The sequence below is a fragment of the Labeo rohita genome, chromosome 22 (assembly GCF_022985175.1).
Source record: "Labeo rohita strain BAU-BD-2019 chromosome 22, IGBB_LRoh.1.0, whole genome shotgun sequence".
In the NCBI taxonomy this organism is placed as follows: Eukaryota; Metazoa; Chordata; class Actinopteri; order Cypriniformes; family Cyprinidae; genus Labeo; species Labeo rohita.
The window spans coordinates 56,178,046-56,191,143 of record NC_066890.1 but is presented as its reverse complement, the minus strand read 5'-3'; the positions used below and the strand labels follow the sequence as shown (position 1 = coordinate 56,191,143).

The window sequence follows — 13,098 nt, the reverse complement described above, 5'->3', positions numbered from 1 at the left end:
CTTTTAGGGTTTAGGCATTGTATTATAGTAAGGGCTAAGTTTAGGGTTGGGGTAGGTGTAAACGTTTAAAAAACACAATCTAATAGGTAGAACAATTCATTTCATTGTTAGTTTCTGGTCTGAGCTGTATCCCCTCTAGCCACAACCCCCTTTTAGCCTTCACCGAATTGAAGTCCACAACAAACAGACAAGGACGAGTGCCCTCTGGTGACTATATCTTGTGATTTCAAATCTTGTGACTTCCGCAATCTCAAAGTAAAAAGAGGCACTAGAGTCTGATTCTGTGGTGGCTGTGCTTTAAAATTAAATGATTATGATATTTATTTGAGTGATGAAGGATTTTGAAAGTCTTACAGTGTTGAGTGCTACTGTAAGGTAACCCTGCCTGCTTTAAAGGTTTCAAAGTGATTAAAAGATAAAAACATTTGTTAGAAATTCTGACAAGTAATCAAACAGTAAAACAGTAAAACTAAAATAGTTACACTACTTATTACATGTTAAATAGGGTAACTTGTAATCTGTAACATATTACATTTCCAAAGTTGTTCAAAGTCCAAAGTAAAGTACTCACGTTCTGGTATTTCTACTGAGATTGCTTATCCCATGTGAATCGGCCATTAATATTACAGACGTCCTGTGGTAAAATTACATCACTACTACTAATCTAGGTAAATATGATCATTTTGTTATTGTTTCTACTGGTGTCAAACAGTTGCTCGTCTTGTTTTGTTGTTGTTGTAGATGAAAGAGTTTTAAATAGCTAGTAAGACAGGAAGAAGCCCCTTTAACTACAAACTCCACACGCATGCACTGAATACACTGGGGCACCACACACTCTAACCTACAAGCTGTTTGTCCACCCAGCAGATCAAGCCACATGTCTGTAGAAAACCAAATGCAACCACTTTCAGTTTGAATCAGAAGCTGAACTTTAGTAACACTGGTACTGTGAGGCAGCAGACCTCATTTGTATTTATATACTTTGTTTTTTCACTTCAGGCACTTTAGGCAATATCTGCAACACTAATATGCACCCTTAAGAGGTCAATAAGATACCTTTTGACCTAGCTTTTGTCCTTTTTTTCTTAGAAAAAGAAAAACCTACAGAAAGCAAGTCAAATTGCAAAAATAAAGATATTTCATCCATTAAAAGCAGTTTTAATAACAGTCAGATGAATTGTATATCATGCAACTACGAGGTGTGAACTATAGGAGGGCCAAACTCTACCATGGGAGGATTCACACATTCACAGCTGTTGGTTTAGCAGGTAGTTTTATCTGATCAACTGAAGAAAATGTTTCACATGTTTGTTTTCAGTTTGTGCTGGTGGAATCAAATCGGTAAGTTATAAAAACTTTTTTTATGGCATTTTATTAACTTTTTTTTTTTTTTTTTAATTTCAGAGTAATAAAGCTGCTGCTACTGTTCAGATTTAATGATTTTCATCTTCTGTACCAGATCATCATTGATATTGTGCTAACTTTTAATTTAGTCTCATTTCAGAATTTTAAAAGGAAAGTTCCAGTATTTCTACAGTAAATGTAAATGTCTCTGTTTATGCTCACATATATATATGAAGAGTTAAGATGCAAAAGCCTCTAAATCCATCTGATGTATTTCTTTAAAATGATCATTTCTTTCTGGCTACTTTGTATATGTTTCTATGTAAGTACTGGTACTTCTGATTGGGCTGAGGCTGGAATTTAGTGAGTTTGAAGTAAAAGTATTTGATGGACGTATAATATGTGTCAGGAGCATTCACTCAGTATCATTATCTCATTTTTGACCGAGATGGCTTTTAGCTGGTTTTGCATGTGTGTGTGTGTTGATCATTGTTTAGCTAATAAATCTGTTGCACCAAACTTTAAACTTTTAACTAATCAGTCTTACATTTAAACCATCATTTTGATCCTGCTTTTACTTTACATTTAAGATAGATTAACTTGTAAAATAATCATGTTACTTTAAATTAAACTACTAAGAATAAGTTGCATTACTGCAAATGTTGTTGATAATTTTGGAAACCTTTTTGCTTTCATATCTAGGCTTTATTTATTTATTTATTTATTTTACTGTATTAAATCTCTTTAAATATGCAGTATGCTAATTCAGTGTGTGTTGGCTCATGCGCTTGTTTAAAATTTCACATTTGGGAAAGTAATGATTAATTTAGTAACATTAAGCTCTTATCTTTCCATAAATTCATGGTGCCATATGACTTTATTAATTGGTACTAATATTAATATATGATATTATGATATTAATTGCCAGGCAATCCAAAGCACTGAAACATTTTCAGTCTCTCTGTAATGGTAGAAGTTACCAGTTTACAACAGCAGTTTATAGATGATATTTTACACATTTATCTTTATCTGTGTCAAAGGATTGTCCATATGGTGATATACAGCTACTGTATAAGATCATAAATTTAATTTAATCCCTCTTGCTGTAACTCACCCTAAACATGTGGCTTTCACACATCTGTTTCACCTTTCATTGTGTTTTGTGTTTTTGGATGTTCTCAAGTTCAAGTGTAAACCGTAATATGCACAGCTGATTTCAGACTCTGTAAACCATCAGAAGCCTTAATCTGTGTAAAATCTGTTTGTTCATCAGGTGTGTTTGGTGAGTCAGTGTCAGTGACGGAGGGAGATTCTGTTACTCTACACACTAATGTTACTGAAATACGTATAGATGATGACATACTGTGGAAATTTGGAGCTGAAAAGTCTCAAATAGCTAAAATAAAGAAAAAGAAGCAAATCTTCAACACATCTGATGTTCCTGATGGGAGATTCAGAAACAGACTGAAGCTGGACAATCAAACTGGATCTCTGACCATCACAAACATCACAACTCAACATGCTGGAGTTTATCAACTAGAGATAGCTGGAGCAAAAAAATCATTAAAAACATTTAATGTTTTTGTCAATAGTGAGTATAAAGCAAGAATAGGCAGAGTCTGTCGTCATCTGTGATCATCAACACATTAAACACTCACTCAACACAAAATCTATTACCCTGATTCACTACAATTCACAACACTAAAATTAGACTGATTGTTTTGTTCAATATTTATTCTCTCATATTTTCTCAGCTCGTCTGCCTGTTCCTGTCATCAGCAGTAACTCTTCAAACTGTTCTTCATCATCATCATCATCACAGCAGAATTGTTCATTGTTGTGTTCAGTGGTGAATGTGGGTGATGTGACTCTCTCCTGGTACAAAGGAAACAGTTTATTGTCCAGCATCAGTGTGTCTGATCTCAGCATCAGTCTCTCTCTACCTCTGGAGGTGGAATATCAGGATAAAAACACCTACAGCTGTGTGATCAACAATTCATTCACTAACCAGACTCAACATCTGGACATCAAACTCTGCCAGACTTGTGCAGGTACGGCAGCACTGATATTAATTTTTATTCATTGATTTATCTCTGTCGTCTGTTGTAGATCAGACTGATTCAACCACTTACATTAAACTGTCTCACTTTTACTCTCCTCCAGTTACTTCAGTTCCTCCAGTCTCAGTCTCTGCTGCTGTTTCTGTATCTCTGCTGATTGTCGCTGCAGTCGTGATCTTCTGGACCTGTAGAAAATACAGAAAATCTGATCAAGAAGGCAAGTGTTAGCTACTGCTTTTAAACATGTAATATAACAAATAATTTTTCAAAATATTTTAGTCAACTGATGGTCTTATTTTATCATTTCATTAAAAATAATCTCACATGTTTATAGTTCCGAATATGAAACCAAACTAATATGTGACCGTGGACCTGCATTTATACATAATAATACATAATAATAAATAAGCTTTCCACTGATGTAGTTTGTTAGGATAGGACATCTTTGTCTGACATACAACTATTCGAAATATTGAGAAAGTGGCCTTTAAAGTTGGCCAAATGAAGTTCGTAGCAATGCATATTACTAATCAGAAAGTTAAGTTTTGATATATTTATGGTAGGAATTTACACAATATCTTCATAAAACATGATCTTTACTTAATATTCTAGTGATTTTTGGCATAAAAGCAAAATAGATCATTTTGACCCATACAATGTGTTTTTGGTTATTGCTACAAATTGCTACCCCTGCTACTTAAGACTGGTTTTGTGGTCCAGGGTCACATATGTGTAATTATTGAGTTTGACTATTTCTGTAGATCAAACTCATATCATACTGAATGTCTCTCTTTATTTGTCTCATTTACACAAAAACAGATTCTGCATTTTTTTTTTCTCCTTTTCATTACCATAATCTTGCATGTACAGATGCAGCTCAAATTAAAATTTATATAAATGATGACTTTTATTGTTGTAGTTGAGCCTAAATGCTGATTAAATACAAAGAATGTAAATTAACCTACTGTGCTTTTGTTAAACATCCCAACAGGTTTGATTTTAGTGTAAAGAATATCTTTGAAATTTTATGATAAACATGCATTCTTTTAGTAAACTTTTTTTATGTGGAAAACCATTTTTAAAATGTATGGTGTTACAAAATGTATTCCCTTTAAGTTTGAAAGCCCTAAAAATAACACATATTTTGTGAAGAACCAGATCTAGTTGTATGAGTTTAGTTGTTTTAATGCATGTTATTGTTGAAACAGTTGAGACTTCTGAAGAAGAGATCACTTACACTGAACCAACATTCAACAGAAGAAGCACACAGGAATCTGTAAGATATTTCATCATTCATTTGCTAATTTCAGCAGGGAATCGAATGTAGCTCAATCTAGCTAAGTGATGATAAATTGAAATTATGACTTTAGAAATCATAGTTATGATATAAAACAAAAATTATGACACTCAAAATGTCAAAATATTGATGGGCTTCCAATAATGATTTTAAAATGATGTTTTTAAAATAATAATAATAAAACAAAAACTATGTAATAACATTATACCACATTTATCTTGTGGTTTTTTACAGAATGTTAAAGAGGACGACCATGTGGATTATGCACCAGTCGTGATGAGATGATGATCAAACGCCAATGTTCTTCTTAGTACAAGACCCAGATTGTGTGATCATTTTCACTAAAAATTTTCTGTAACAACCTCCGGAGTCTATGGTTGAGTTTTGAGAATATGAACGTCACCACATGTTGCATCAGGAAATCACAGAGCACATATAGCAGAATCATTCTAAAGGGGTTTAAAGAATGACAACTAGACATGCATTAATGAAATGGTCTCCTAAAACTTAAAAATATTTTACAAGTGCCATTATGTAACTCTTACAGGCCATTTGAGCATTTTCATGTTTTACTCTTAAATGTAAAAGTGCGAAGCAGAGATGCAAACTACTTATCAAAAGGAATGGAAACCCCACTGTGGTATCGATTATTTACATCTCTACAGAAAATGTGGTTAGGTCTGCTGATAGACAAACAGTTTGTGCATGAGAATGTGCTTACTGCTGGACGTTTGTGTTTGATGTCTGTTGGTGAGTACATCTGAGGTGTGAAAACTGCCTGTCATTCGCGTTTGGTTGAGGTTTTTTTTTTTTTTTTTTTTTTTTTTCCATTCTTGCTCACATGAAACTGTCGACTTCTGCTCTACATTGAAACCACTTTACAACATAATACTGAACTCACCAATGCTGATGTTTGACAAAAAGGCCTCAAATCATCTGTTCTGTGATCTGTTCTGTGACAGATGGGATTGGTTCATAAAACAAATCTTCCAAAGTTCAATTAAAAACACTATTTTCAACAACTTGCGCTATAGTTCTTATGACATCTGAAACAATAGGGAGTTCTGTATGCTTGTTTATCAGTCAAAAAAGCAATCTTTATGAAATTCTGTTTTCTAGCTAATGCTCAGGTCCCTCCATCAATGCAAGTCTGTGGATTTTTTTTTTTTTTTTTTTTTCACCTGCTTATCATTCAGCAAGTGAAAATAATGCATCTGAAGTGTACACAAGCCATATGCAAACAACACTAGAGCAACACATCTCCTAGTATCATAACCTGGAATCACCTCTACCATTTGATATAAGTACATTAAATAAATGCTTTTAGACACTGGGTTCATATTGTTGAGTTAAACAGATAATTGTTTGTCAAAAGTTTAATTCTTTGCCATCGCCATCTGGTGTGTTTTTGAAGAATAGCAGTTAAACAGCATCAGCACTGTGAGCTCAACAGTAAACAGCTACTAGGTTGCTGGTGTACTGACAACACATGCGACCAATCAGGATGTGCGTGTGAATCATCCAACTCTATATTTGCAAGGTTTTAAGAGGAGGGTTAAGATCTGGGCTCTTTACTTTAAAAGTGATTATTCAAAATTTGATTTCAAGTACGTTTTACTGATTCTGATGTTTGTTACGGTAAGAGACCCAGACTGATGGTCCACATGTGGGATTCTAATTTCTGTGCCCCTAGGAGTACGGTCCCACAAATGGGATTTAGAAAGTTCAGTGATGACACGCAACTGCCAAATTCAAACTGTGCTTTTTCCCGCGTTAGCTCGTTAGTCAGAGAGACAAGCTCTGCACTTGTAATATAATAATGACTATGCAGTGTTTTAGCCACATAACGCTTATCTTAGATTTCAGACATTTAAATACAAGTACTAGAAAAAAATTAGAGTTTGTAAAATACACACGTCAATGGAAGCAGCAAATAACAGTCTATTTAAATATAATTTGCAGATGTGTTTTATTCATATGTCACACACATAGTGTAACTAAAAAAAAGTCCACTTTATTCCTCTCCCAGTTCACCAGCCACTTACTTGCATGTATTTCGGAGGAAACTGGACGAATTACGTGCTGTAAATCGGGCTGATAGCACTCTTTGAACGGCAGCACGAACAAATATGGCGGAGCCCATCTCACGTTATATATCACAATCAAGATAATTTATAAAGGTTTTTAAAAGACAAACACACTCATTTACACATCTTTGTGAATCTGGATATTAGATAGTTCATGACGTGGTAAGCAATTGGGTGAATATTTTGAATAAAAAAGGAAAAACGAAATAAAATCGATCCATCTGTCATACAGTGCTATTGTGGCTGTGGTGTGCCATGTGACAAGCATGACGCAATGCCATGGAAACAAATAATGACAAATGTTCTAAAATAATGGCCGCTTAAAAAAAAAAGGCACACTTTGGGGGGTCAGATAGAATATTTTAAACTCACCAGTGATAGGGTTAATGTAATACATGCAAACAAACAGCAGAAGAACATCACTGATTTACACATTCACTCATCAGACAAACATGAGTCTCATGAATGAACTTGAACAAATTAATGCACATCATACAAACCTGCATTCAATTTTGCCTGTAATAGAAGCCCAGTTGAAACCAAGTACAACCTCAAAAATGTGAAAATGGTGTTGATTTTTTTACTAAGTTGATATACAATAATCAGTTCCCCATGTAGTTTGGCTGGACCTTAGAAATGCCCATTGGAAAAGCCATTTTTCTTGCACTGAAAGTTTTCCACATATCATCAGGTATCCAGATGTTAGCAGCAAACTACTGTAACAACTTTTCTCTCTGCTTCACAACCCAGGACACCTCAATGTTTTGGCATCCGACTAGGGATAGTGATGGTTTACTTGATCTTTCCAATCCTTTTTACGCTGAGATAGGAAGAATATAAAGAAGACAGATGGTTAGCAGGTGGCCATACCGAGATATATGGGCGATGCCACTATAATTCTCCAAATGGAGGCATGCACCAACAGGCTACTACAGAGGCTTGATAGGCTGTTACAGTGGCCTGCCAGAAGGTAAAACCTGCATCCTGTCAATCTTCTCAGTCAACCCTGAGAGAATTCCACTGTTTACAGAACAACCCGTACAAAAAGTCTCAGAAGTGAACTCTGGTCCTGGAGAATCACAGTCCTGCAGAGTTCAGTTCCAACCCTAATAAAAACTCACCTGCCTGTAGCTTCCTGTAGTCCTTTCAACTTTGTAACCACAAGAATCCAAGCCTGTGGCATATTACTGCAAAGTACCACTAATGCAGGGCCACCACAGATGCCACCATGACCAGGTGCAAGCTGGCTGAAATCCTGGAAGTATGCAGGCTGGAGGCAACAAAGGGCTAGCCTGGAAACACCACAGCAGCTGATTCAGTTTGCCAGGTAAGGAGTTAGGGCCCACAAAAGCAGCAGAGTGCCACGATCCTTCCTCTCATCCTGATCTGAGTGGAACATGAGTGTCGATCTCAAACCCCAGTTGGTGCTCCCTTAGGAAATGACCACAACCTTGCTTTGGCTAGACATCATGCTCTGGTCCCCTTCTGCTATGTTGGTCATCCTGGCAGAACTGACAGTGCCAAGGGAAGAAGGTATAGAGGTTGAAAAAGAGAATATGCAGACTGAAGGGACTTCACTGGAGCATCCATCTAATGTCCCAGCGCATCCAACAAAATCCTTTGGAGTCAGAGACTCTAAACCAGGGTTCCTCAAATCTAGCCCTGGAGAGCCAATGCACTGGAGAGTTTGATTAGGGTTAGAGCTCAACTCTAAAGGAAAGTGGTTTCTGTGGGCCAGATTTGAGGACCCCTGCTCTAAACTGAAAAGGGCCCTAAAGACCTGGCAGAGGAGGCAGAACAGGGGAGATTTTGGCTCTAGCTCTGGAGTAAAGACAAGATGTGGGCAAAAAATGGATCCAAGGGTTGGCTGCAGGGGGCTGTACGGAGATGTTACTGCTGCTGCTCCACCACCTCGAGATTTTCTGGGATTGAAGGAGTAAAACATAATTGAAGGGTGGCTTTCATCTGATGATCTTGTCTTGGCCCTAAAAGTGTTCCCACCTATGATTCCAACTAATTTATTTCTAAAACATTATTTTCAGACTAAACTTGTGAATGACAGTGTAAAACATGATTGTGTATCGATTTTGTCTGTCTTTTTTAAAGGCGGTTTCTCTTCATGTTTCTGTAGATTAAAGTTTAAAGCTATACATAGTATCAGGACAGGAAGAAACTCTACACCAACAAACTAAACACAAATGCTCTGAACCCAGTTAGACACACCTGAACCAGCTAATCAAGCCTTTTCTAGGCATACTAGAAACTTCCAGGCAGGTGGGTGTGTTGAGGCAAGTTGGAGCTAAACTCTGCAGGAAACTGGCCCTCTGGGACTGGATTTGGGCATTCACATTTTTGAAGAAATCAAACTGTAGCAGGTTTTTTGAGTCAGAAGATGAATGTCAGTAAAACTGATTCTGTGAGATGATGCACAGATCTTTTTGAAGGGAGATTCAGAGACAGACTGAAGCTGGACAATCAAACTGGACCTCCGACCATCATAAACAGCACAACTGAACATGATGGACTCTGTTCACTACAGATTAGTAGAGCTGAATTGTCACCAAAACATACAGTGTTTCTGTCTATGGTGAGTAAAAAGCTCATCATCTGTCCAGTGCTTATTTTCTTATTTATTTACGTAATGAAATGCCTAATTATGTTATAGTCTGAGATGACAGACACAATCACTGCTCATCGTCATACTAAATACTAAATGGAACAAAGGAAACAGTTTATTGTCCAGCATATTATCATCAGCCTCTCTCTACCTCTGGAGGTGGAATATCAAGGTAAAAATACCTGCAGCTGTGTGCTCAACAATCCCATCATCAACCAAACTCAACATTTCAAGATCAGCAAAACTGTCAGATGTTCATGTACGGCAGCACTAATATGTGTGGTTATTTACTTACCTGATCTCTTTTGTTGTACACAATTTTCAAACTAACTGTCTTTATAATAATGCATTTGAATCAGAATTCATAGGAATGCAAGCTCTTTTGTTTATAACTCACCTGTATTATTGTTAATGTAGTCCAGACACAGGAGGAAGACAGAACCAAAAACAGGAAAATGGTAAGACCACTCATGACTGCTGCAAGATGTGTTGCAGTCAGTTAGTCTGATTGAAGCTTGCTGATTGAAGTTTTGTGTTTAATGTGCAACAGGCGGTCAGTGAGCATGTAGTCGGGAGCAGATCAAAAGGGTAGTTTAAGCATGTTTAACCTGTTTACATTTGTTAACTAATTGTTATTAAATGTTTTTACTGTTTGCACCTCAATATACTGTGAACACTAATACACAGTATTTCCATTGTACAGTTCTAAAGAATTATCATAAATCAAAATTCATTAGCACAGAAAAGTATTTCATTTTCTTGATCCATGATGTACTTCACATGCCTGTGCTACTTCTAAATCCTTTTCTCAACTATACATATACATGGGCACCTGTGCATGAAGCTAGTTGAACAAATGTTCTGTAACCTGTTTCCTGAATAAGCTTTGCATAAAACACTATGGGGAAACTTATGTAATTGGCGGAGCCAACTGCTAATATAAGTTTGTTCTGAATGCCATTTCATCAGAATCTTTTGACTGATAGCATGGCGGTGTACTAATGATGGTTATCTCAGGGTACCAAGGTTGGCTAAAATGCTATGGGAAACATACTGAATGCAATAATGTCATGGCATATGAAGCTGCTCTGCGAGCCCTGCCACCAAGCTTCTCCAATGAGGGCTCCTGAGAAGCATGAGTTAATAATGAGAACCAGGCCCTGTGGCCAGGGTCTACATAATTAACAAGGTCTCAGTCCACTTCCAGATGTACTCTGGTGTGGTTTGAATTAGATATGAATGCAACAAGTACAAAATACTTCTAAATGAACCAAAAACAGGAAGTAATGACAAGATGTGACACTATATGACATGATTTCATGAAGGGAACAAGTGGCGTATCCAAAACAAAATGAGCAGAGTGCAAACGTGGAGCAATGAGGAGGTAAAGTGCCTTTTATGAGCTCTTTGTGAGTTTGCAGGTGGTGAAAATGAAATCATATTCACACACAACAATGAGCGCACTTAGTCCAGCAGACAGCATTGCACGTATTTGACTTAAAGTGACAATGAGCAAACCGATCAGTAAATGGGCACTTTGATGTCATATACCCGTAGCACCGCTTTAAGTCAAACGCACCTTTTCCTTTTGTGTTCGGTGAGTTCTGTCACAAAATATACGTCATTTAACTCGACCAATTAGGTTGTGAACGTATCATTATGCCTTTGGGTACCTATGGGTATCTTTAGGTTCACTGTCAAAAATGCCAGTGTGAATGCTAAATGGACCAGGACCAAATGTATCATTTTTGGTCCGGATCAAATAAACCAAATGAACCAAACTACGAGTGTGAACACACACTAAGACATTTTATCACCCAAGAGGATGCCCTTCCCCTGGTGGAGTGGGCCCTCACTCCAACAAACACTATAAATCCACTGAGGCATAAGCCAGGACTATAGCATCTACTATCCAGCAGGATAGTCTCTGCCCTTTAGAGTGGCCTCTGAAGCATTCGAAGAGCTGCTCCGATTGCCAAAAATAGAGCACTCTATGTAAACTCTTAGGGCCTAGACAAGGCAGAGTAAATTAGGACCTCCTGCATAAAAATCTATAAACATAAAACAACAGGGCAAAAATATAAGTTGATGACTAGACAATAATTTTTTTTTATGATACTAGACACTTCTTTATCAGGACAGTGGCATAATACAGTGAAATAAAATCTTCTTTAGCAATAACACTTGTTTGCGCGTGGGTAAAATTTACCCGCATGGCGGTTTTAGGTATACAGCGACCTCTGGCGGTTCTAGTGTTAAGTGACAGGGGCCATAAATTGGCTGACTGGAGCAGCTCAGAGGAGGGCCACAAAGGGCCCTGAGGGCCGTGGAGAAGTCCCAGTTCGTCACAGTATGAGGACAAAGTTCATTCTGATCAAACTTGAGAATGTGATTCACCATGATGGCTGCCATGATTGTTCTTGTAAATACACTTTGCCAGATTAAGGAATTTAGGAGATTAGACATGTATTAGTTAACCTGTATTTTGGTTTCATTATTTTCACTTGAAGTATGATAGATGCGAAAATAAGTTTTGTTTGTTGTTTTAGCCTTGTGTGCCCCTGAAGATATTCATGTTTCAAGAAAATAAAGTTTGTTTTTTTGGCATGTCTCTGCTGTTGAGACATGACAAGTGTTAACACATCCTTAATTATGTAGGGTCTGGGTCTCATTAACTCATGCTTCTCAGGAGCCCTCATTGGAGGTCAAACCATACCTTTAAAAATCAGGCTACAACAGCCTTTGACTCAGAAGAAGAATTTCAGTAAAACTGGCAATGTAAGATCGTACAGAGTTTGTATTTTGGTTTTTCCATTCACTAAAACTGAGAACTGAATAAATATAAACAACTGTGAAATGTAGTTTATACATTAATTATAATTCACAGACTATCCTTCCATTTTTTTTTTTTTTTTTTTTTGCTATTGTACAAAGTCAGGCAACTACCTGAAAGTATGTTAAATGATAAATGTATAGAATATTTTCACCCTTTAAGTACAGCTAACGTCTTAATACCAGCCATTTGAACTATAACATTGTATCATATGCAAATGCAGTGTGTGAACTCGGAGGGTCAAACACTTTTGATGGTAGTTGACGGATAGTTCTATTAGGTCAGACACTGGTGTTTTTGTGCTGGTGGAATCTGATTGGTAAGTTAGAAGAAAAACATTTTAATAATCGGCTGAGGTGTCCCTCTCATCAACCCACCCCAGATCAAAATGTTTTGTTACCGATCCGCTAAAGATCCACTGATTCCGCTAATCTGCTCCGTGTTTTCCCGCCCCCTTCGCAGCATCAGCCAGTATCTGCGTGCCCGCTCTCTGGTCGTTGCATTAATAAGTAGATGCATTGCAATCCACATTAGTCAGTGGATGATTCACTGAATTACACTGTGTGCAGAATTATTAGGCATGTTGATATTCTGGTCATATTTTTTTTCCAAACACATTTTACCAATTCCAAACCACATCAGTCTTAATAACTACTGTTAATTTTGTGTTTAATCATTTATATGTGATATATAATTGTCCGTGAAGGCTGGAAGTGAAAAACTCCTTATATTCAGGTGTGCAGAATTATTAGGCATGTTTTCGTTTACAGCTAAAATGAGCCAAAAAAGAGATTTAACCCAGACTGAAAAGTCCAAATTATTAAATGCCCATGAGAAGAATGCAATACTAATGCATTACA

The 13,098-nt window shown here is 36.9% G+C and overlaps 1 protein-coding gene across 1 annotated transcript; it reads left to right on the top strand.

Annotated features, from left to right (window-relative positions):
- Positions 1–1,186: 1,186 nt before the first annotated feature.
- On the top strand, positions 1,187–5,659 carry LOC127153432 (uncharacterized). The gene is made up of 6 exons (XM_051094487.1): positions 1,187–1,268; positions 2,618–2,935; positions 3,099–3,395; positions 3,508–3,621; positions 4,613–4,680; positions 4,936–5,659. Exons 1-6 carry the CDS (start codon positions 1,187–1,189, stop codon positions 4,984–4,986), a joined length of 930 nt encoding a protein of 309 aa, XP_050950444.1. The 3' UTR covers positions 4,987–5,659.
- Positions 5,660–13,098: the final 7,439 nt, after the last annotated feature.